Below are 22201 nucleotides of genomic sequence, written 5' to 3'. Positions count from 1 at the left end.
CCCTTCCTCTCGCGTCATTTTTTTTTTACACGTCTTTAATATTGCTTGTAGAAACTGTAGAAATTGTAGAAACTGTAGATACTTTGATTTAGATAGATAGTGTACAGAGGATGAAGCTTGGCTTGACTGCTTGGCTGCTTGTAAAGTTTATCGTCGGTCCCTGATTGATGAAAAAGCTTTATACCGTCGACCTCGTTTTTTTTTTTTTTTTTTTTTTTTTTTTTTAAAAAAAATGGAAGCTCGTATTTCATGTTGACATTGATATTTTTTTTATCAGTCAAAGATGTTTCTTCCTTCCTGGAGTTCCACGCTCCGGCCATCTACATCCCTATCGAACGAAATTTGTAGTGATGTTGCAGAAATCTTGTCCAGACTATGATATTAATAGGAGAGAGACAGCTGTGATTAGTGGATACTCATATTGGAAGATAGATATATATAATGAATTTGGTCATTGAGCCTTCAAGAGATCTATAAAAAAAAAAAAACCACTTCCTAATGAAACATACTCCAGTAAGAAACTTTTTTGCCAAGCCAACGACCAACAAAGGGGACGATGACGAAGGCAAGTAACTGACGACCTTGTTCCATATTTTCATCCCATTCACGTTGAATGTCACGGGTGGAAGTGGTGGAGAATTCAGAGATGTCAGAGTCTCCGTCGATGGAGTCAATATCATTGGTCAGTTGATCATCGATATCCCATATCCGTTGTGTGAGTGTGTCTGTAGCAGTACCAGCGCCAGCGCTAGTAGCGTCAATATCAATGTATCCATCAGAAGTGGTAGGTAAAGGTTGTTCACTCATTTTCTCGCCTCGTGTTGGGATGACTGAACAAAAAAAAGGGTCGTGTCAAAAGAAAGAGAATGTGTGGAAAGAAAGAAAACAAGCTTGTGTCGACGTCAGCCTAAAAGGGGTTTTTTTTTTTTTTTTTTTGGCTTGTTCGGTCCAATCTTTTTTTTTTTTTTTTCACTTTCTTTTAAGCTTGTCTGTTGTCCCTACTTCGACACTTGTACGCGCCTCCAACTTCCCTTCAAAGCAGCTGTGTGCTCGCGACGATTATCTTCACTTTATTCTCTCTCGCACCATATGTCCTTTTGGTCAGTGCTGAGGCAACAACAACAGCAATAAACTATTAAAAAAAAGTACAGGAGTAACAGAAAGGAGTGAGAAGCTAAGACAGAGGGGAAAAAAAAAAAAAAAAAAAAGTTGGAGCTCAAAATAAGAAGAGAAAAGGACGAATACGAATTCTTGGAACAATGTCCGACTTCTTTGGCTTCAATACGGTCATGCCAGGCCGTCCGGGTAGTCGCAAAGTTATGTTGAATCCAGATGAGCAACAGGAGCTGGATCGTCAGGTTCAAAAGTATGCTCTTGAGACTGGTGAGGACTTTGAAATCTACGACTATGGTGAGACGTACGACAATTTAGCTGATGGTCTGGAGGAGACCAGAGACGACCTCAATGATGAGACCTTTGGTGGTACTGGTGGTGAAGGCAAGTTTCCTCTTTTTTTCTTTTTTTTATTAATGGAGCAATTACTCTTACTTTTCATTGATTGAGAAATCAAGATCGGCTTTATTATTTTTATTGCTTTTTATTATTATGATTATTATTATTATTTATTTAATGAGGAGAAAAGAACACAAGATAAGCCAATTAACTTTTTTCTTTCCCTATCTCTTCGCCTGTTTATTTTTTGCACTTGATAACGGCAATCAATATTCAACAACGAAACAGCTGGAACCGACTTTGACTTTGCCAGCAACACGCGCCAAATCGCACCGGCTCTTAAGAAAGAAGAAGAACTCTACATTAAGCAGAACGAGCATGTCGGTAAGTTTATCTTGACTGGCATCATGGAAGCTTACAGTCATCCAGTTTCAGAGAGATGCTCACAAGGAACGAACTTTTGATTTTATCGCATTCATATGGACAAGATCCTAATTTTTTTTTTGTAAATATTACTATGCATGGATGGGTTCAAAATAACAAAATACGATGATGTTCAGGAGTTCGCCGCTCATCTTTTGCTTCTCTCTGGGAGAACGATGCTTCTGCTCAGCAGGACAGCTACAAGAATGGTCTCCCTGAGGTAATACGCCTTTTTAATTTTTTATCATAGGTCATTTCTTTGCAGCTCCGACTTTATCTATATCTTGTGGTCGCTGCTGTTAAACATATGTATAAACATGCAATATTTGTTTCCAGATGTCTAATGTCTAAATATTCATGCTATTATAGCCATCACAAGCTGCATCGTCGATCTGGGGCTCTTTCGGCAATACGACCGTCAAGGGCATGGGTATGTGCCATTTCCTTTTTCAACTAACATTCTCTTTGGTACATGAACAGTACAATGCGTTATACTTGAAATACAAGCTTCCGATCAACAATTTTTTTTTAAAAAAGAAAAAAACGAAATCTTCCTGGGCTTATTAAATTATCGTAGATGCTGGCGGACGAAACACTGGATTTGTTCACGACCCGGTCTTTGGCGTAGGCACCTTTGCTTTATCGCGCCCCTCAACTTTCGGCAATCAGCCTAGCCTGGAAGAAATTGAGGCGCAGCTATTGAGAACTGCTGGAACTCAACCTCAAATCCCTGCACAACAGGAGCGCAAGATGATGAGTTTGGAGGAGGTCGAGGCTGCCTTGATGAGCATTAACGGAGGGCGTCCCATCTACACTGAGTCTGTGATTGCTGAACAGCAGGCTAAGCAAGCTCGACTTGAGAAGCGCCGTGCCGAGAGACTTGCCAAACAGGCGGAAATTGTAAGTCTTTTTTTTTTTTTTTTTTTTTTTTTTTTTTGTTTTTTCACTTAGAAAAAAAAAAAAAAGAAAAACTGTAAAAGTGCCTACTTTAACTTTTTGCTCGTTGTAAACCCATCGCAATTATATTTAGGCGAAGCATAATGGGTTAATGACTCAGAGCGACAAGGATTTCATCAACCGTATTCAGATTTCTCAGTTGGTTACAGATGACCCTTACGCCGATGACTTTTATTGTCAAGTGTACACTGCTCTTCGCAACAGACATCTTCAACAGATGGGCATACCTGGCAGTATGATGGATTCAGGACATCCCGACAACAGACGCCGAGGCAATGGCCGAACAGAGCAGCGAATGCAACAGCAAGTTCAGAGGATCGTCAGCGATGCTAAACGCAATCCCAAGCGCACTAATGGTATTGTGAAATTGTGAAGCGAACGGAAATTAAATGTCCCGGGACATCTTAATCTCTTTGATCTGTGTTAAGAAATGAAATCATTTGTTTCTGATCATATCATGTCGATTCATCATTTACTCATAGTTACTGTGGAGGGTGCTCTCGGAAAGATTGCTGTCAACTCTGTGCTCAATCCCCGTCAACTCTTGCAGGTCTCGAAGCGTGGATCTACCAATGATGTTTTAGCTGGAAACTTGCCCAAGCCTCCTTCGCCTGGGCCTGTCAGCACCAAGTCACACACTGTCTTGGGATGGATTGAGAACGTCTACACTTGCGTCCTAGCTCTGGAGCAGATGAGACGACAACAGCCTCCTCCTCCTAGACCAGGCGAGGAAGAGCTTGCAAGAGAAGTTATTCAGCAATGGAACGAGGAATATGGAGAATTAGCTCGCAAGATGTGGAGAGAGCTTCGAATCACTGTCCCTATCAGCATTGTGTGAGTTAATTATTTTTTGTTGTCAGAAGAGGGACGTAGGCTTGATTTCCAACTAAATTGACCCTTATTAACAGGCTTTATTTTATTCTATTTTTTAACAAAAAAAAAAAAAACCTACATTAGTCATCCCCATCCCTTCATCTCGATTTTGAATTATTCCAAGGGAAAGAAAGTCATTCCTCGCGTACTTCGCCATTTGCTTCCTGAGCAGATACTGACGCTGTTGACAATGCTCGTTGCCAATTTTGACTCGTTGAATGTTTGCAAGTCCGAGATCTATGCAGATGTGGAGGGTAACCAGGAGATTGAGCTGTTCATGAATACGATTGTGCCGCCTCTACTGGGATTTGTCTCCGAGGCACCCTTCAGGATTGTTGTTGGGCTTTTGGCATTGTTCATTGAGCGCAACAATATGATCTGGGTGGCGAGAAGCAGACCAGGTTTGGCTTTTTTGACATTATTCTTGACCCGTGCAGAGATTCTGAAACAGGGACATAGTAATTATCCTATTCCGGATGAACGCGAAATTGAACAATGGAACGAGCTTTATAATCGACTTTTCAGTCAATTGCAGACACATTTCGCCGCGCTATTCATGCCCAAGGCCACCATGGCAGAAGATGTTCACGTATGGCGGTTTTTGGCAGCCATGGCTGTGGGTGCCTCGGTTGAGCAACAACATGTTCTTGTAACCGAAGTTAGGTATGGATTTAGAGATGGGCTAGTAACAAAAAGAAAAAAGAAAAAGAAAAAGAAAAAGAAAAAGAAAAAGAAGAATTGATCAAGCCATCTTTTTTTTTTTTTTTTTTTTATAAAATGTTCGGAGTATTGATAAACGCCTTCTTCATATTTACAACAATAGAGAGCAAGTTTTGGATAATGTAATTGCAGCGCAGACATCGCGCTCTGCTCCTGAGAAGGCAGCACAGAGGATTGGAAATGTCAATCTATTTTTGCACGCTTTGGGCTTAGATGCCTCTCAAGTTACCGTCCCGGCCATGTAAAAATAAAAATAAATCAATCAATTTCTTCGAAAATTAACAAAGATGAAAAGTTAGGCCAAACCTGGCTGGATGATGTGATGTATGCTCATTTATTATAAACTGCGTCTATATAACTATCATCTGTTAATATCTCGATCCTCCTTCCGTCATCTGTCTCGTGTTAAAACTTGATGGCCCATCAATTGGCGGACTCCTGGCCATTTGTCGACGGCCTTCACGTTGTTGCAGTTCATAATCTCTCAAAAACGGAGCTGCGTACCTGGATGCAGGAAACAAGCCATCCATTCCAGCATCTACTCTCCCACCACCATGATAGTTGCTTGGATCCGGTTGAGCATAGTCCATAGTCGAGCGTCTCGCAGGCTGAGGTTGCGATGGGTAGATGGGCATAGGAATGGGTAAGGGCATCATGTGTGAGGCATTCGGCATTTGGGTGGGCAAAGGTATTATGCCACGAGCTTGAGAGGATTTTGCTGGATGGGATGCGCCTGCAGGACGTTGAGGAATAGTGTACTGCGAGAGATCGTCATAGAATGAGCTTGTGTTTGGTTTTCGTTGTGTACGTTGATCCCTCTGCTGCTGCTGCTGATCTTGCTGGCGCGACAACTGGTAGGATCGTTCGTGGTCCCGCAATGGTCGTGCATTAGAACTAATGGTTGTGCTCTGACGCATAGATGGGTTTGAGCCATACCCTGTGCCTTGTTCGTGCCCACGTTGACTTGTTTGCTGCTCCTGCTGGTGTTGCAGTTCTCGTCGTCGCTGCTCATACAGCTCTCTCTCTTCAGGGAACCTGTAAAATTGCAGCGGCTGGACAGGCTGTGACAGTGGTAAAGGATGCCGGTATGCGTGTTCGTAACGAGTGTCTGTGAAGCGAGAGGTTGTGGACGACGTTGGAGAAGAAGGGCGATATCGTTCGTAGTGCTCATCTCTATATCTGCCTCTGTCCTTCTCTCTTTCTCTATCTCTACCCCTAAATTCATCCCTACGTCCATACCTATCATGCCCATCATTGTATCCATACCCATATCCATATCTGTCATATCCATCGTAACCACCATAACCGCCATAAACGTAGGCGTGATGGCGGCGGTCGTATGCTCCTGCAATAGCTCGTACGCGGAAACCACCGCTGTTGTCTGAGCTAAGACTTTCAAGGCTGTTTCTACGTCGAATTGGTGGTGGAGCGTATTGTCGAGCTTCGCGATGCAATGGCGGCTGTAGCTGTGGACGGTGGCGTTGAGGTCGGGAGCCTTCATGTCGTTCCTGACGCTTCTGCTGTGGCTGCAGTAATTTTTTTTCTTGCTGTTGCTTCTGTTGTTGTTGCTGTTGTTTTTCTTGCAAGTGTTGATGCTCTTCAAGCTTTTGCTTATATTGCAACTGATTATACTGAGCGACAATGGGATCAACATCATCAAAAGCTGGGACTGGAGGCGTAAGGTCAGTGACGGGAGCAGAGCCAGGCGTAGGAGCAGAGGTAGTAATAGGGGCAGTGGCGATAGCGACAGTAGAGGTAGGAACCAGAGTGGGTTCAGATGCTAAGGCCTGTTGCGGGGCTGTAGCCTTCGGTGTAACTCGAGGACCTTGAGAGCTCTGCTGACGGATATGACAAAGGTCCTGTTCCTCGTAATACGATTCAACCTCATCGCTTCTTTCATCACCCTCATAACCAAGATTTCTGTACCTGGATAACTCTGGGTCTGAACGACTTGCATCACGTTGATGATGGTAAAAGTCCCGCTCCGATCTTATTGTAGCAGCTCCTGCATCTCCTGATGCGATTCTTCCATGACCTAATGCGGCTGCAACTGCAGGGCGGTCATCATAATGGATTGCCACTATAGTTGGTTTTTCTTCTGTTCGGGGGCGAGAGTATCTATGGTCACGAGGTAATGGTTCCGTCTGTGTTGCTATAGCCAGTGCTGGGCGCTCAGTTATCGCTTGGTGGTCATCGTCAGGAATATTGATGGCGACGGCGGAAGATTCAGCACGATCCAAGTCCCGTTCACGTTGGTAGGGGTCGCCGGACATCATAGGTCCGACATTGGGACGAGTAGACAATGGGACGGCAGGGACTGGTAGTACATATGGGACTGCAGCGGCGCGTTCCAGCTCATGGTCTCGGTGTTGAAACTTCAAGATTGAGGGTTGCGGATTTGTGTCACCATCCCCTTTGCGCCTCCATGCCTCGTATTCCTGTACTCTTGGGTCATGCATGTCATACCCAGTATGATGTTGGTGTTTGCGAAAAGAGCGGTCTTGTAATGGATGATGATGACGGTCTTGGTAATTCATTCTAGGAACTGGGATATCCAAAGAGCTACTGCTTCTAGAAGAAGACTCTTCGGTCAGAGGGTTGCGGTGGGTATCATTATCGTCATCATCTTCAATTTCTACTGGTAATGGAGGCATATCTACATAGAGTCCTGAGAGCAGTACTTTTCTTTCAACTGGCTCTGGCTGGATATCTGGGAGTGTTGCGCGTTCGGTTCGAGCGGCTTCCTCTTTTCCGAGGTACTCAACACTCTTCTTCTTCTTTGCAGGCGATGATGAAGGTTGCTGTTGTTGCTGCTTACTCTGTCCTGGACGCCCACCTTGATTCAATGAAGCATTGGAAGTTGATGAAATAATGCTCTTATCCTTAGCGGCGTTACCACTAATAAAGCCAGTGACAGGCTTTACTGGTTTCCGTGTCACGGGTGATCGACCTCCTCCTGAACCAGCCATGCCTACGCCTCCAGCCGAGCGCATCGAGTCTGTGGGACGACTATTGCTTCCATTACTGTGCCCGATATCATATGTAGTGTCACCACGTCGTTGCGTTGTGGGTCTTTCATTTCTATTGAAATCATCCGGAAACTGGCGGTACCGACTGACTGACGCATTCTCTTTCCTAGAACCATTCTCTTTCTCCTTTTCACCGTGGTCCTTAACCCTGTTACTACCGCGATCATAAGACTCGTCCTTATTATGTTTGCCATCTTTATCGCCCTTCTCATCGTCGTAATCAAAATCCTCATCTTCAGATCCGCTTGTACTTTCAGTATCGCTTTCGCCCACCTGGTTATTCTTTGTCTTCTTGTTTTTATCTTTGTTCTTTTTCTTCTTATTCTTCTTGGCTTTTTCATCTTTGGGTGGAGGTATATAAGGGACTTCTGGTCGTGTCCTTCCGAAAGCGCGCTCAAGGTCCAGCAGTCGCCTACTGTCCTTATCCACTGGGATTCCTCTGGACCACCTGTACATGTACTTGACTCCATAGGCCAACTCCCGGATCGTATCCAGAGGATTGAATGAATCTAAAAGCCCCTTCCAGATAGGTGTCTTTTGAGTCCTGTCCATGATCATCTCGGGCAGCTCCTCGTCCTCATCATCTTTTTTGCCCTTCATCTTGCCCTCTTTGTTGTTGCTCTTTTTAGATTTGGAGCGTTTGACAGTTGGATCGGTCCCTGGTCTAGGATCTGCGCCTGGTGGAGGCCTTCTGAAGGATGAAGAGGGTGTCAAGTTAGAAGAGGGCTCGCGTCGTCGATCAGATCGGATTGAGGCTAAGGATTGATTTTGGAGACGATCATGGTTGCCTTTTTTTTTCTTATTGCCGTCCGTTGGGTTTGAAGTTGAGTCGATGGGGCCCAGAGAGTTGTTTTTGAGAGCTTCTAGATCCTTATCGATGTCAACATCAATCTCCTTGTGGCTCCCTTTTTCTTTACTCTTGATCGATTTTTCTTTGGGACTGCTGTTGTTATTATTGTCATTGTCATTAGCATCATTAGCGAGCAACAATGCTTGTTTTTTCTCCTCTGGCAATTCTGGGTTGATAATGAGTGGTACATAGGGCTTGTAACTAAACGCTTTGAGATGCATGATGGCGAAAAAGACCATCTCAATATCAATCAGGATCGCATTAATGCCGACAGCAATATCAGTGGTTGACCAATATGTCGTCTCCTTGATATATCCAAAATAGACAAGGCCTTCGACTGCCACCATTTGCCAGAATGAGAAGAAGACCACCTTTTTGAAAAGAAAAAAGAAAAAAAAAATCGATTAGCGAAAATAAAAACGGCAGTAATGATCACAACCATTTCAATTTTTCCTGCATAATTTTTTTTTTACCAGCTTGACAGACATAAACTTGTAAAAAGGTGAATATTCCTTGAGATCCTCACGAACTGTGAAGTAAAACATGATCTACAACCACTCAAAAAAAAAAAAAAAAAAAAAAAAAAACCAATATCGTTAGTTGGCTCCTGCCTTGTTTTTTCTTTTTCTTTCTTTCATCTTCTCGTTATCGGATAATACTATTTACCAGAAAGTAAGTCGAAATGGTGACAGCAGTAGTTTGTATGACCAAGATCCAGACATGACCGAATTTGGGATTCCAACTACTTTCACAATAACTTCCTTGGATTTGGAGGATGATCGTCAAGACGGTGGCCAACACATTAAGAGGAACATATTGTAGAATGCCCCATTTCATATATTGTAAAAAGTGAGGTCTTGAAGGATTGTATTTCATACAACATAAGGGGAAAAACCATCGCTCCGTCTTTTTATGTCGCCTTAACACTCGTTTTTGATCCTCAAGTGAATCTCCAAGGTATTGAAGCATCAAGATTAAGAAGGAGGAAATCACAAAGGCCTCGTAAAGGATTCGGATCTTGTCGTAGTAGACTGCTTCTCGGACATAGACAAATGAGAACCAGGATGTGATCGCATAGATAGGAACCATTAAAAGCATTCGGACAATGTGGCGCTGTTGATTTGGCTGATTAAGAGAGGAAGAGGAAGAGGAAGAGTAAGTCGCTTGACTGGCTATTTCAATTCGTTGCTGTTGTTAATGATGCTGCTGACAATGATAATGATTAACAGTGAGGACGAGGCCGTTTTACCTTGGTATAATATTGTAAATGCCGATAAATCAAGACAAAAGATATAATGGTCGCCAGGAGTGTACAGATCCCAGCACCAATCCATCCGATTCTGGGTAGGTCCAGTGTAAGGCCATTGGATGAAAAGAGACGTGTTGGATCTTCAGGCAAGTGCTCAAGTGGACAGCCATTTGGCGCCAGAAGAACAGTCTCGTTGCCTTCGTTATGAGACATTCATCCAAATCTTAAATGCAAATAACAATTTAAGGTCAAAATATAGCGACACTCTCTTTTTTCTTTTTCAGAAAAAAAAAAAAAAAAAAAAAAAGTAAACGGAAATTGAAGTGAGAGATTGTTGATGGAATGTATACTCTAAAAGGACGACAAGTGTTGTTGGTTATGATAAAAGCTTATAGTTTTGGAATCCTGTGTCTCAAGACAGAAAAAGAAGCTGACAGTTGAAGAAGAGAGAAAGAAAAATGATCAAAAATAACAATAGAAAAAAAAAAAAAAAAAAAAAAAAAAAGGAGAGCGTGGAAACAATTGTTGGGAATATAGTAAGACAAGTTGACGGTCGTGCGCGAAAAGGAGAGTCAATGGCAGGTCAAGAATATGGACGAAAAGGGGATAATAGGAGGAAAAGGGAAGGAGAAGAAAGAAAAAGAAAGAAGGAAGAACAGAAGGAGATAACGTATGCAATCACTGTATATCTCAATGTTTTTTCAACGTCGAAGGGCATTCCTCTAGTCCAAACCAAGTTGGCCATCTGGTCCTTTTCTTCCCCCCCCTCCTCCTTCCTTTTTGTCCGTATTGTTGGATAATATGGGTGGATGACTTAGAAGAGCTGTTTAGTCTGACATCAAAAAAAAAAAAAAAAAATAAAATATAGGGGGGAGAAATGGATACACATTTGATCATCGGGCCAAACAACATCATGCCAGGATCAACAATCAACGACATGTACACATGTATATCCATGATGACCCTTTTTTTATTTGTTTTCCAAGTGTGTGTGCGCACGCTGCTCCGCTCCGTGGCTCGAGCACGATTTCTCTTAGTGATTTGAAATACAAAGTATAAAATAAGGGGAAGAGGGGTAGGGGAACATACTATTGTACATACAGCTTAGCTCACACATGGGAATCTACTATGCATTCCCTCTTGTCTGGCACAGCCTTTATCTTAATGAAGTGTTTTTTTTTTTTTTTTTTTTTTTTTTTTTATTTTATTATTTGAATAGGAAAAAACGATGCAAATGGATGAAAATAGAGCTGATGTAAAGTGAAAGAGGAAATGCTGGAATTTTTAAGGATTAGTTGGTAGCAGTAGGGTCCCGATTGATCTGGACAGACCGGACAAGACCATGGCCAATACGTTCCATCTCACTCACCAGGGCCTCGATGTTTGGAACAACCAGCTTGGAGGATGCAGCGTTACCTTTTCCGCTCTTGGGTTTGGACTCCTGCTCCTTGACCTCCTAAAAAAAAAAGCCAAAATAAAAAAAAGGAGGTCAGTTCAACTCCAGACCATTTAATATTGAATCTCATTGCCTCCTATAAACGGGTTCCCTACCAAAACACCATCTTTGTTCGCATCCGCAGGCTTGCTATTGAAGCCGAGATTGACCTTCCATGCTCTCGGGCTCAAAGCAATCGGGTTCCAGAGAACTCCGATCTGTGTGCCACCATACTTGTCATGGAAGAACAATGCGGTATCTCCGTATGCTCTCTATTACACATAAAACACCCGATGTAACATGGATGTTAGCTTTGTTTATACATCAAATTGCATTCAATCCTTTAAAAGAAAAAGGGAGACAATAATAACACAGAGTCGAATCGTATTTACCTGAAGTTCTGTCAAATATTCTGCAGCAGGGTCAAAGCCTATCAAAATCTCGTCACCAAACACACTCTTCTGAAGCGAGCTCAGATTCTTGTATTTGTCACCTTTGGTTGTAAAGTACTGTGCATTGGGCGTCAAGCTTTGAGCATAACGTGTGCACAAGGCTGGATCTAAATCCATAATCAAGTCGTAATGAACAGTAGGCGTGATAAAGACTGGGTTCAGAGCCGACGAACCCGTCGTCTCGGAAGAAGAGATGGTCTGCGTCATGTAATCCAGACTTGTCTTGGCCAATGCGCGCAGACGTGCCACCAACATGGGTGAGGGTGACTCCCATGTCCACCACTGTGAGAGCGTGTCTTTGCCAGTTGCAATGAACATGGTCGCATGGTCATTCGAGATTGTTGTTGTCTTCGTTTGAGATGAGGTTGCAGAAGTCGATGTAATCATGTTCTTTCGAGTGTTAGCAAAGTTGTGACGGATTTCTTCTCGTTCCTTCCCTGTCATCTCCCCAGTTAGATCCACCACCAAGGGCTCATGTTTCCAGTCCCAAGTCGCCAACAGACTCAACACACGAGCGAATCCAGTGAATCCACTTGCTGGAGCTGCCCATGGTGCAGAGTCCACATAGACCGCTGCTGCCAACAGCTCTAACGTCTCGTCGTTGAAGAAGGGCGCAAGCCAATGAGCACTGACCCATCGCTTTGTCAGACGGATTGTTTGCGAGAGTGAAGGATGCCTGTGGCAAAGAGCATGGACTTGGAAAGTATGCATGGGTGCTTGAACAAAGTACCTCCTATAAAGATCAAGTGCTTTTTGGTGCTGCTCCTTGAGACGATGGCTCGACTTTCGGTCTGAAATAATGTTTTCGCACAATGTCATTTCCCGATCGTGCGAGATTCTGCAGCGAAAAACATAACCAGGCGCAACACGGACATCCATGTATCCATTCAACGCCAGTGAGTCCTCCTCTGTCTCCTCTACAACAGTCGCACGCATGCCCTTAGACTTGAGTTTGTCAGCCAGGCGGAGATAAAAAGCAGTCTTCATCCTTTGGATAGCCTTAAGATTATCAGGCCATTTTTGAGAAGATTCAAACTGAATGACTGTATCCAAAGGCTCCACATATTGAGCACTGTCTGGAAAGTTATTGGCAGGCACGTTGAAATCGCGAGGCTGAGGAATAAATGTAGACGAGAGGCGGGCAGCGGGAGAGGCAAAGTACATGTGAGTAACAGAGAGAGGCATGTTCTCAGCAGTCTTGACAGCCTTTGTCAAGGCCTCAAAGGCTGCAACAGCATCCTGAAAGCCGCTAGCTGCTGCTTTGCTGTTGTCGAACAGGCGCTCTGGAACAATCTTGCTGTTGTACTGAATAAATTTGTTAAGCTGTCCAGCCCAGTAGTGCACAGAGTCGTGAGGCACAGCAAGGTGATGTTTCAATAAATGGCTGATCATCTGGCCTACAATCAATTGGCGAGCATCAGATCCTTTAGCCTCCCACACAGCGCTTTCAAGAATACTTCCATCTTTGAAGCGACGAAGCTCGGCTTTGCTACCCCATAAATCACGGAATACTTTGGCAGCCTCCAAGTCGTCTGCAGGAGGGCCCAGGTCGACTAGACGCGAACTTTCTGCATGGTTCAACAACAATCCAACAGTGATGACTGTTCCTGCAGCAAAATCCGGTACTGCACTGGATGTCGACCAGTTCTCCAGAGGTTCATAACGAGTTGTCACCAAATGAATTCTGTCGGTCAAGCCACGCTTCAACAATGGAGCGATCGAGTAGGCGAAATGAATGAATGGTGATGGGTAATCCTGTGCCTTAATCTTATTATAGCTCTTTGATTGGCCAAGATTCTTGGGTGCATGAATCTTGACTACGTTATCAAAGCGCAGCAAAGGATTGTCGACTCGTTTCAAAAACAAAGCTTCAAACTTGTCGTCACTTGGCTCTGTGAAAAATTTCATGGCCAATCGAGCCTCGTGCTGAAGCTCATCCAAAGCTGCCTTTGAGATGTGCCCTGCCAAGTTGATCTTTCCTGAGGGATCCACGATCACGACTTCGAAATTGGAAACAAATACCTCTTTAGAAAAATCCCCTAAAGTGGTGTGTTGACCCATAAAGACCGGTTGGGTAGCAAAGTCATGTTGAGAAATGTAGTCGATTGTTCCTTTAACAAGTTGGTATGAACTAAAACCATTAGCTAGCTTCTTTCCTCCATTGGCACCCCCTCCTTGAAGTAAGTATGCCATCAACATCTCAAGCACGAATCCATTGAAGCTGTCACTCGTCTGACGAAGAAGTCCACGCTGTGTTGCCCAAATCTTAAGAAGAATGCATGCGTCCTTGAAAGCAGGACAGTTCTTGCTGTGTTGATAAAGGAATGTAAGATGAGACGTGAAGGCTGTGTCCTGTTGAAGAGCCGTGTTGTACTGAGGTGTAGGGATCTGTTCAACACTAGGGTCTGATGGACGAACATTGTTGCGGCCAGGTGCTAAGCGTTGTGCAGGGAATACTGTTGAAGGGATATAAGGAATAATGCGGATTGTACAGCGCAACTTCTTAAAATCAGTCTCGCTTTTATCGCCGGACGGGTGTAAAATCAAAATAGGTTTGCGCTGATCTCCATTTAATGTACTGAATTCGGTTTTGCAGGAAGACATTCCAGACTTTTTGTCTTGAATAGCAGCCGCAAGCACAGCAAGATAGTATGCACGTTTGTAAAAATAGCGGTAGTTCATGTGATCCTTTTCTTGAAAGAGCTCCTCTGGCATCTCAACTGCAACATCAACACTCCAGCCACAGCGGGTCTTTGATACAGCCTTCAAAGGGAAGCTGCCAACGAGATGCATGGCTGGGGGTGCACTGTATCCAAATGTGTATTGGATATCAGATGCTGGTTCTGGCTGTGGGAAAGGGATCGTAATAGATTTCTTCTTCATGTTGCTCTTGATTGTGGCAAGCTAAAATTTGCAAATTTCCAACGTCATATACATGCACAAGTTAACTTCCGATAATATAAAGCAAAAAGGGCTTCGATTGATATGGATGCACTAGTACTGTTCCTCATTTGGATTGAGAAATAAAGAAATAAAAATAAGATTACCGAAAGTTCATGGTGCTCTGGAGTCCGATCAAAAATCTCCTTGAGCTTACGCAGAGCAGCCTCTAAAGACTGAGTCTTCTTATAATCGATCTGTACTTCCTTCAGCAACTCTTCAATCTGAAGCTTGAAAATGTTGGACTTGAATAGATCTGATGACTCCTGTAATCCCTGAATCTCCTCGTTAGTCGGTGCTTTGTAAAGGGACGAATTTTTGACGCCCATAGTATTTGGCGATTTGGTGGACGCTTCATGTTCTGCTGCAGCCATAAATTCATCCTGTTCGTCTTCAAATCCCTCTACTTCATCCGCATCATCGGAGTCCTGATCAATGTCTTCTTCATCGCCCTCAATATAATCGCCTTCTTCTCCATCGTCGTCTTCTTCTTCTTCTTCACTATCAATCATATCGTCATAAGACTCCTCTTCATTTGCAAGATCCATTACAGGCTGTGTCAACTTCTTTGACTATGAATACGTAATTTCAACGATGAAATTGAGATTAGAGAATGGGAAACATATTTAAAGAACGAAATTCGCGATAGTTGATGAGTCCTAAAGTGCTAATTGTTTACAAATAAGTGATAGAGAAAAGACTATGTGGGTTGAATGATACCTTCTTGACTTGAGTAGGCGCGGGAGCAGGTACAGGCGCCTTTCTCTTTGTGGGTGCCATTGCGTAAGAAATAGAGTCGGAATGGCAATTGGTAAGGAAGGGAGGGATGGCGAAAGAAGGGAGTAAGAGAAAGTATGAGCAAAAGAAGGCGAGTGCTGGTGGTAGCAAATGATATTCTTATTTGACACAATCCAAAAGTGCAGAGGAGATAAAAAAAAAAAAAAAAAAAAAAAAAAAGTGGCTGAGCTTTGTTATGGTTTGAAGCGGAAGCAGTCATATTAATGTAGCAGTAAATTACGGATATTTTTATTACACAGCAACTTCTATCTCATCACTATCTATAGTCCTTCTGCCGCCCGGTGTAGCTTGTAATGGCTCCACTATTGATTGTTGATTATGGTTGACCGTATCAATCGATAACTGAGATGGTTCTTGTTGGGAATCCGGTATGGCTCGTATAGACGTTGACGTTGGTGTTAGCGCAGGCATAGTTGTTGATGTTGTTGTTGCTGCTGTTGCTGTTGCTGTTGCTGTTGGTTCTGTCGTTACTGCTGCATTGCTGGATGATCCTACTACTACTGACTCTAGGTCTACAACATCCGCCCCCTCTGTTGCTACAGCGCCCATAGGACCATTGATGCGACGCCTTGAAGATATTGCCATTGGAAACATCAGTCCTAGGAGAGACTGTGGAGGTCTGTCTGCTGCAAACAGATGTGGCATTTCAATATTGACCCATTTTAGGTGAATCCAGCAGCAAAAAAAGCCATAAAGTTGTAAAATAAGCTACAAATTGGGAAGATTGAGACAGCCAGCATATGTTAAATAAGGAATGATCTTGATCACTGCGATGAAACATAGAACATAAAATGTAGGACCACTTACAATAAGGTAGCTGACGCAATAGTGTCGAATAATACCTGCTTCATCCAACTGACTCATGTCCTGAAAGAGCACACCGAGCGTAGTATGTACAAACTCAAAGCCAGTGTCGAGTCCCAGCAGCACGTTGTATATACTCATCCAGCGAACATTGAACTATCCGATGTTTTATTTTATTTTATTTTATTTTATTTTAAATATAAAATTAGCACTCAGCATTAAGGATGATTATGAAACTGATAAGGACAAAAAACTGCTTTACCTTTAAATTGGCGCGGAATCCAATGACAGCCTTAATCATCATCATCATAAGCCATGTCGCATAGATGTATTGTGCCGCTAAGTATGCTGGATCTCTTGGTCGTAAAATTAATTGACCATCACCTGTGGTTGTGGGTGTGCTTGGTGTAAGGTTACCGACTTGTTTGGCGAAAAACGCTGCATTCTTGCAGAAATCAAGAAAAATAAGAATAAGGACCTATAATTATAAGAAAACAAAACCATTGTGATTAAAGAGCATCACACAATTTGACCATACTATTGAAATTCAATGTGGCGCAACTACATGTGAAGACAAACGATAGACCTACACCTTGTGTTAAAGGGATGATAAACAGAAAGTTTGAGTGAAAGCGTCGCGACTGAACCATCTTTTTTTCTTTTTTCTTTTTCTTTTTTCGTTGGGATAAATGGATATTATTGTTGTTGTCTACGCCTTATTCGTATGTAGTCAGAAGTGCAAAAAGAATAGGTAGTATATCTGGGGTCAATGAGCGAAGAAGAGCTTTGTATTGGACGTAATAAGACGATTGGAAGATGCAAGTGCGGTGAAATACGGCTCCAACTATTCAGAAGAAGGATATCTGCTCTCTCATGCTCCGCTTGGACCGAAGTAACAAATGTTATAACCCGAGCAAAGATGCACAATGCAAGTAAAAATGTGTTATATACAAGAAAAGGAATGGGTAATATATAAAGTGTACATGTATGTGGCGCTAGGTGAAGGCCGTTAAAGAAGAGATGAATGTATGAATAAAGGGAGTCCGAGAATAATGAATGTCGAAGAAAAAGAAGGAATGAAGAAGGAATGGATGAATGGATGAATGGAGAATAATAAACTGAATGTTCCCTGCAAGAAGCATTGTCTTTTGTCATTATTTAGTCTCTGTTTGTTACCCTATCCTTTTGTGCTCCCATCTCTCTCTGACCTCTGGCCCTGTACTTTATCGTGCTAATTGGATCATGCGTCGTAACAAAGTCGATGGTGGGCGATCAAAGCAGATCGTGGGGCCAAAGCAGATCGCGGGGCCAAAGCACGCAACTCACCACTCTGGCCACACACGATGTAGTCAAAGACATCATATCCATTCTTTGCCACTTGGATCCACTTTGTCATAAAAAAAAATAAAAAAAAAGAAATGTATCGGTCTTGAACCATGCGTTATTTTTCATTTTTTATTTATCCAATGGATAAATAAACGTTATTTTTACCCCGCAAAACCAGATTTTGCATTTAGAAGATCATCGAGTCCCCACCCTGCAGATCCACTTTCCGAGACTTGCGAATATGAATACATGTATATATACTTTTTTTTTTTTTTTTTTTTTTTGAAAGGAGCATTTGACTACAATTGAATCAAGAGGGAAAAAAAAAAAAAAAAAAAAAAAAAAAGTCTCCAGGGACAAAATAAAAGATGGGTACAACAAGCAATCAAGTACACCAAAAACAGCCAATAACATAACCAGCACAACAAACAAACAAATGGTTTTCTAATGGGTTTCCCCAGGTTTTTCCTCATATGGTAATGGGCCGAAGCGACAGAAAGGAAGGAATGACCTGTGGAACCCACAAGGACAAATCTAATCAACAATGTTCAAAATATGAATTAAGGAAAAAATGCGGGCAATTTTTATATGTGTATGAATAATGCTGATCATCAAGGCGTTGATCACAAACAACGCGTTCAAGTGAATTCATATGCATTTGCATATCAGTCTTTTTTTTTTTTTTTTTTTTTACTTATTAAACAAATGATTTGTATATAAATTTCAATCATTTTGCCATTAACCCTTTTCAAAAAAAAAAATCCTTAATCTAATAATTCCTGGTCTCTAATATATAGCAAGCGATTGGGACCTCGTATGCTTCAAGCCCCTTCACATATTCTTGCGCTCTTCGATCCTCATGGTCTCCATTTCGCGGAGGAACCTAATAAAGATAAAATTTGTAAATATCAGTTTATCCAAGCCAACTGTTGTCAAACGTAGAGGAGCATAAAGTGAAAGATAAACCCTACCATTGTACAGCTACAAACAAAGCCACAGCAACGCCTGTGAGAGCAATGACATGTCCATTGCCACCAGATGCAAAGACTAAGAAGCCCAAGGACAAGAACAACAACACAAAGATCACATTCAAAGCTTTGATCAATCCAGGATTAACGCCCTTTTCAAAAATAGATGAAAACACCCCTCCAACCATATCGGAGGGACCATCTTTTTGGACCATAACAGAGGCTGAGGATTTGGACCCCTTGTTGATAACCTCCTCAATCTTGTCTGCTGCCTTGGCGGGTATAGATGAGGCTGCTGATGACCCAATACCAGGAGCGGCGGCTGTGGTAGAGGTTGCAACAGTGGCGGATGCTTTTTTAGCTTTGCGCTTGCTCAACTTGGGTGTCGCCGCTTCCGTTGAGGACAATGATGGCTCGGGCTCGGGCTCAGTCATGGCAGCAACAGCAGCAGGTGCCGATGCCACAGCTGCGATAGTGGCGGCAGTCTTCTTAGACTTCTTGCCTTCCAAGCGTGGTGAGTTGGCTGCAGACGCAGAGTTGCTATTTGCCTTCTTCTTGTTCTTCTTGGCGGCTCCACTTTTTGTTGATTTGGGTTTGGTAGTAACAACAGCAGCACGTTGTTCCTGTTCCTGTTCAGAGGAAGCTTCTGACCCATTTTCTCCGTCACTCTCTTGATCTAGAGTTTCATCCTGTTGAAGAACATAGATCGACATCTTGGACTGAATACCAAGTGCACCTGAAGATGAGGCTTGCTGTGCAGCACGAGTCTTGCGGCTCTTCTTCGATTTTGACTGCTCCTGCCATTCGTCATCCTCATCGCCTTCAACCTGCCACGAATCTTCAGATTCCGTCCGCTGAGGCTGGTGTTCTGGCTCTTCCAAGCTCCCTTCCTCTATCATATTTGAAGCCCTGTTCGCTGTTTCTTGTGCCTCTCTTGCTGTCTTTTCAGCTTGCTCCTTCTGCTCCTGTTCGATCTGCTGCTGTCTCAATGCTTGCAGACGAGCCTCTTCCTTCTCTTTAGTCTCCCTCTCCTTCTCTTTAGCCTCTCTCTCCTTCTTCTTTTTGTCTTCCTTCTTTTGTTTTTGCGAAGCAGCGGCAGCGGCAGCAGCTTCTTTCTCAGCCCTTTCCAATGACTCTTTTGCTTCCAGCTCCTGCTTCTCGCACTCGATTTGCTCTTCCAATCGTTGCTGCTCTAAACGGTCCTGTTCCAAGCGCTCTTGTTCTAAGCGTTCCTGCTGCTCCTTCAATAACCAAGTATGTTCTTCTTGTTCTCTCTCCAGTTCAGCTTGCTTTGCTGCTTCTATTGCTGCTGCTGTTGCTTCTGCTTTCGCCTGCTCCCTCAACTCTTCTTCCCGACGAATCCGTTCCTCTTCTTCTTCCATCGTGATCCTTTCAAGGATCATATCAACATCCTCTGCATTCTCTGTGTCCTGCAAAAGATCAAAGTAACTTGAAGTAGCCACACCGATCGAGGCATTAGGCTTCTTGGTAGGTACCTTGTTGGCACGAGCCAGCTGCTTTTTGGAAACCACAGGTTGGAATTCATCTGTACCAAAGATCTGCTTCTTTTTCTTTTTCGAAGTCTTTTCAGGTGCTTCTACAGACGGTTGCTGAGTGGTTGCGATTGTTGCTGTCATTGGAGTTGCTGCAGTTGCTGAAGAGGATGGCGTGCTTGCCACTGTGTCATCTGATGTTAATACAGATTGTCCGGACAAAGATGATGAAGGGATGGATGATGATTGCTTATCCTTAGTGGCCGTAGATGAGACGACTTGCCAGCCATCATCGTCGTCGTCAACGATCTCGTGATGGACAATCTGGTCCTGTGGAACCTGCTGATCCTTGGACAATGATGCATGTGCAGCCATAATGAATCGGATGATGAAGTTGAAAAAAAAAAAAAAAAAAAAAAAAAAAAAGAAAAAAAAGGGGGGAGAGAAAGAGTGGAAGAGAATGAAAGAAAAAGCGGAAAGCAGAGTTAGCGCGACCTTGGTTTATGTAACTTGTAGATTATGAAGAGGGATCTCCAAAGCACAAAAAGCATAACAAAAATAGATATTCGCAGAAAACGCGTTTCTTTTAATAACACGTGCCTCCATTGAGTTTTATTTCTTTTTTTCTATTCTTCGCTACGTTACATGCAGAATCCCTGCAGCGCCTGCACTGCTCAAACGTGCTTTCACCTTTTCTGCTAGAAAGGAGCCACGACGCAAAGGCATTTCCAATTTATGCAACTTACTCAGGTGCGTTACCATCCATTCCAGCGTTGCTCGGTCATCACATACCCACTTCGACTGGTGTGTCAGTACAATCTCTTCAAGTGACCCCGCCAGATCTGCCAATAGATCTACCCCATGAGTTAGTGTGGGGATCAAGGTCGACCACCGTATTGTCAACGACCTTAGGCGTCTACACCTTCCAAGCTGTTCAAACACGATCCTATGGTCTGAAGGACAACATGAAATAATCCCAAATCCAATAGACAATGTCTCCAAAGTATCCTCACATGCCCAGGGCTTTGCTGAACGGATAACAGGCTGGCGTCCGCCATGGCGCTTGGATGGCTGATAGTAAAGCCTGGAAAGCTCCCGACCAAATGGAGTCATGTATTCGAGGTGAATAGTGGGCCCTCTAGCATCGAAATGCTTCAGATGTTTACATGTTTCTAAAAACAACTGTAGATCCAAGCTAGCAATTGCATGTCGCTTCTGTGCACCGTCAATATCTTGCTGATGAAAATCAAGATTAGAATAGATATTGGAGTATCCTGAGGATGGAGGGTCAGCACCGAGCTCTACATGCGTCAGATAGCAGGCTTTTACGCCCAGACAACGAAGGTCTTCTGCTGCCATATAGGACCAGGAGTTGGCAATGTAATGAGTCAGATTAGAAAATACCTCTATAGCTTCCTCAAATTGCTCTCGTTGTAGGTCTTCCAGAGCTTGCTGCTCTGTTACATCCTTGCCACGGAGTATGAGATGTGATTCAGAAACAGATGCTGGCAAAATATAAAAATAAAGTGGCACCTTTTCTGTTGTCATGATCTTCTCAAGCTTTGGGCAGCATCGCCGTAACGACTCTCCTAAACCTTGAAGGCTTATCCTTTTGGTTGCTGAGGGAGGAGTAGAGAAATCAGGCCCATTGATAGCCATAGAGACCAAATCGCCGAGTTTTTGGAAGAGTTGGCCTGAGGATGGTTTTACGATCGAGAAGAGCCTAGGCTCAAAGCCAAATGATCGTAATTTGTACATAGGTTTTGTTGAATCTAGCATCGGACTACCTACTAATAAATAAGTCAGATTTGGGAGAGTTTCTAAGATACGATCCAATTCCAAAGTACGGATGTTCGATATCGAATGACACTTCAGTTCCAATGAAGTAAGGCCTGTGAGATGAAAGATCATTTCGTCGAATCGATGAAAAGAATCCAGATCCCCCATTATCGTCAGCGCTTTAATTGTTGGCCTGTTCAGTCCGGGGACAAGTGCCACTGAACTGTTTAGCTCCTTTAACAGTATGTCTGTCTCTGATTGATAATCCAATAAAATATCAAAGATCTCTTTATTATACTCCTGGAAATGACATGTCGAATTGGACAGCTTGAATATGGTGTCTGTTCTTTCTAACCGAAGGCAGAAAAGTTGAAAGAAGGAGGGGGCGAATGCAAAGACAACGATACAGAATTGGGATGGCTTCAGTATACCACTCGCGGGACACAGTGAGACAGTTGATAAGCTCATGCCGGCTTAGAAAGGAAAAGATGAAAGAAAGCAGCTCTACAGGTAAAAACCTAGGAGCAAGAGCTCTTATTGCTTCTGATTGAGTAGGTAGTTGCATGGTCACGAATAGTTGCAAAAGAAAGGAACTGAGAAAAAAAAAATTATTTTGTGGATGACAAAGAACTGCACCGCCACAGACATTTTAA

General features: G+C 43.1%; 6 protein-coding genes across 6 annotated transcripts; 1 reads left to right on the top strand and 5 right to left on the bottom strand.

The window, feature by feature from the left end:
• Nucleotides 1-225: 225 nt before the first annotated feature.
• BCR41DRAFT_383492 (hypothetical protein) lies at nucleotides 226-916 on the bottom strand. Its single transcript, XM_022027472.1, has 2 exons — nucleotides 510-916; nucleotides 226-373 (listed from the first exon to the last, which is right to left on the bottom strand). The coding sequence occupies exons 1-2, from the start codon at nucleotides 805-807 to the stop codon at nucleotides 321-323; spliced, it is 351 nt and encodes a 116-aa protein (XP_021885471.1). The 5' UTR covers nucleotides 808-916; the 3' UTR covers nucleotides 226-320.
• A 343-nt stretch (nucleotides 917-1259) lies between these two features.
• Nucleotides 1260-4670, top strand: BCR41DRAFT_392221 (topoisomerase II-associated protein PAT1; the record flags this gene model as incomplete). The annotated part of the gene is made up of 9 exons (XM_022028435.1): nucleotides 1260-1491; nucleotides 1741-1836; nucleotides 2013-2095; nucleotides 2245-2305; nucleotides 2453-2775; nucleotides 2906-3188; nucleotides 3315-3666; nucleotides 3790-4368; nucleotides 4529-4670. The coding sequence occupies 9 exons, from the start codon at nucleotides 1260-1262 to the stop codon at nucleotides 4668-4670; spliced, it is 2151 nt and encodes a 716-aa protein (XP_021885470.1).
• A 3156-nt stretch (nucleotides 4671-7826) lies between these two features.
• BCR41DRAFT_317445 (organic solute transporter Ostalpha-domain-containing protein) lies at nucleotides 7827-9786 on the bottom strand (the record flags this gene model as incomplete). The annotated part of the gene is made up of 5 exons (XM_022021280.1): nucleotides 9554-9786; nucleotides 8971-9429; nucleotides 8778-8852; nucleotides 8493-8675; nucleotides 7827-8012 (listed from the first exon to the last, which is right to left on the bottom strand). Coding segments are annotated over exons 1-5 (1116 nt in total), but the record flags the coding sequence as incomplete, so codon positions are not given.
• A 987-nt stretch (nucleotides 9787-10773) lies between these two features.
• BCR41DRAFT_379806 (Nrap protein) lies at nucleotides 10774-15286 on the bottom strand. The gene is made up of 5 exons (XM_022027231.1): nucleotides 15101-15286; nucleotides 14488-14952; nucleotides 11381-14344; nucleotides 11105-11260; nucleotides 10774-11009 (listed from the first exon to the last, which is right to left on the bottom strand). The coding sequence occupies exons 1-5, from the start codon at nucleotides 15158-15160 to the stop codon at nucleotides 10845-10847; spliced, it is 3810 nt and encodes a 1269-aa protein (XP_021885468.1). The 5' UTR covers nucleotides 15161-15286; the 3' UTR covers nucleotides 10774-10844.
• A 2751-nt stretch (nucleotides 15287-18037) lies between these two features.
• On the bottom strand, nucleotides 18038-20174 carry BCR41DRAFT_383488 (hypothetical protein). The gene is made up of 2 exons (XM_022027471.1): nucleotides 18280-20174; nucleotides 18038-18191 (listed from the first exon to the last, which is right to left on the bottom strand). The coding sequence occupies exons 1-2, from the start codon at nucleotides 20142-20144 to the stop codon at nucleotides 18140-18142; spliced, it is 1917 nt and encodes a 638-aa protein (XP_021885467.1). The 5' UTR covers nucleotides 20145-20174; the 3' UTR covers nucleotides 18038-18139.
• A 231-nt stretch (nucleotides 20175-20405) lies between these two features.
• On the bottom strand, nucleotides 20406-21716 carry BCR41DRAFT_392217 (hypothetical protein; the record flags this gene model as incomplete). Its single annotated transcript, XM_022028434.1, has 1 exon — nucleotides 20406-21716. The coding sequence occupies one exon, from the start codon at nucleotides 21714-21716 to the stop codon at nucleotides 20406-20408; it is 1311 nt and encodes a 436-aa protein (XP_021885466.1).
• Between the last annotated feature and the right edge of the window lie 485 nt (nucleotides 21717-22201).

The sequence above is a fragment of the Lobosporangium transversale genome (genome assembly GCF_002105155.1).
Source record: "Lobosporangium transversale strain NRRL 3116 chromosome Unknown BCR41scaffold_3, whole genome shotgun sequence".
Classification (NCBI taxonomy): Eukaryota; Fungi; Mortierellomycota; class Mortierellomycetes; order Mortierellales; family Mortierellaceae; genus Lobosporangium; species Lobosporangium transversale.
This window is presented reverse-complemented; position numbering and strand designations above follow the sequence as displayed.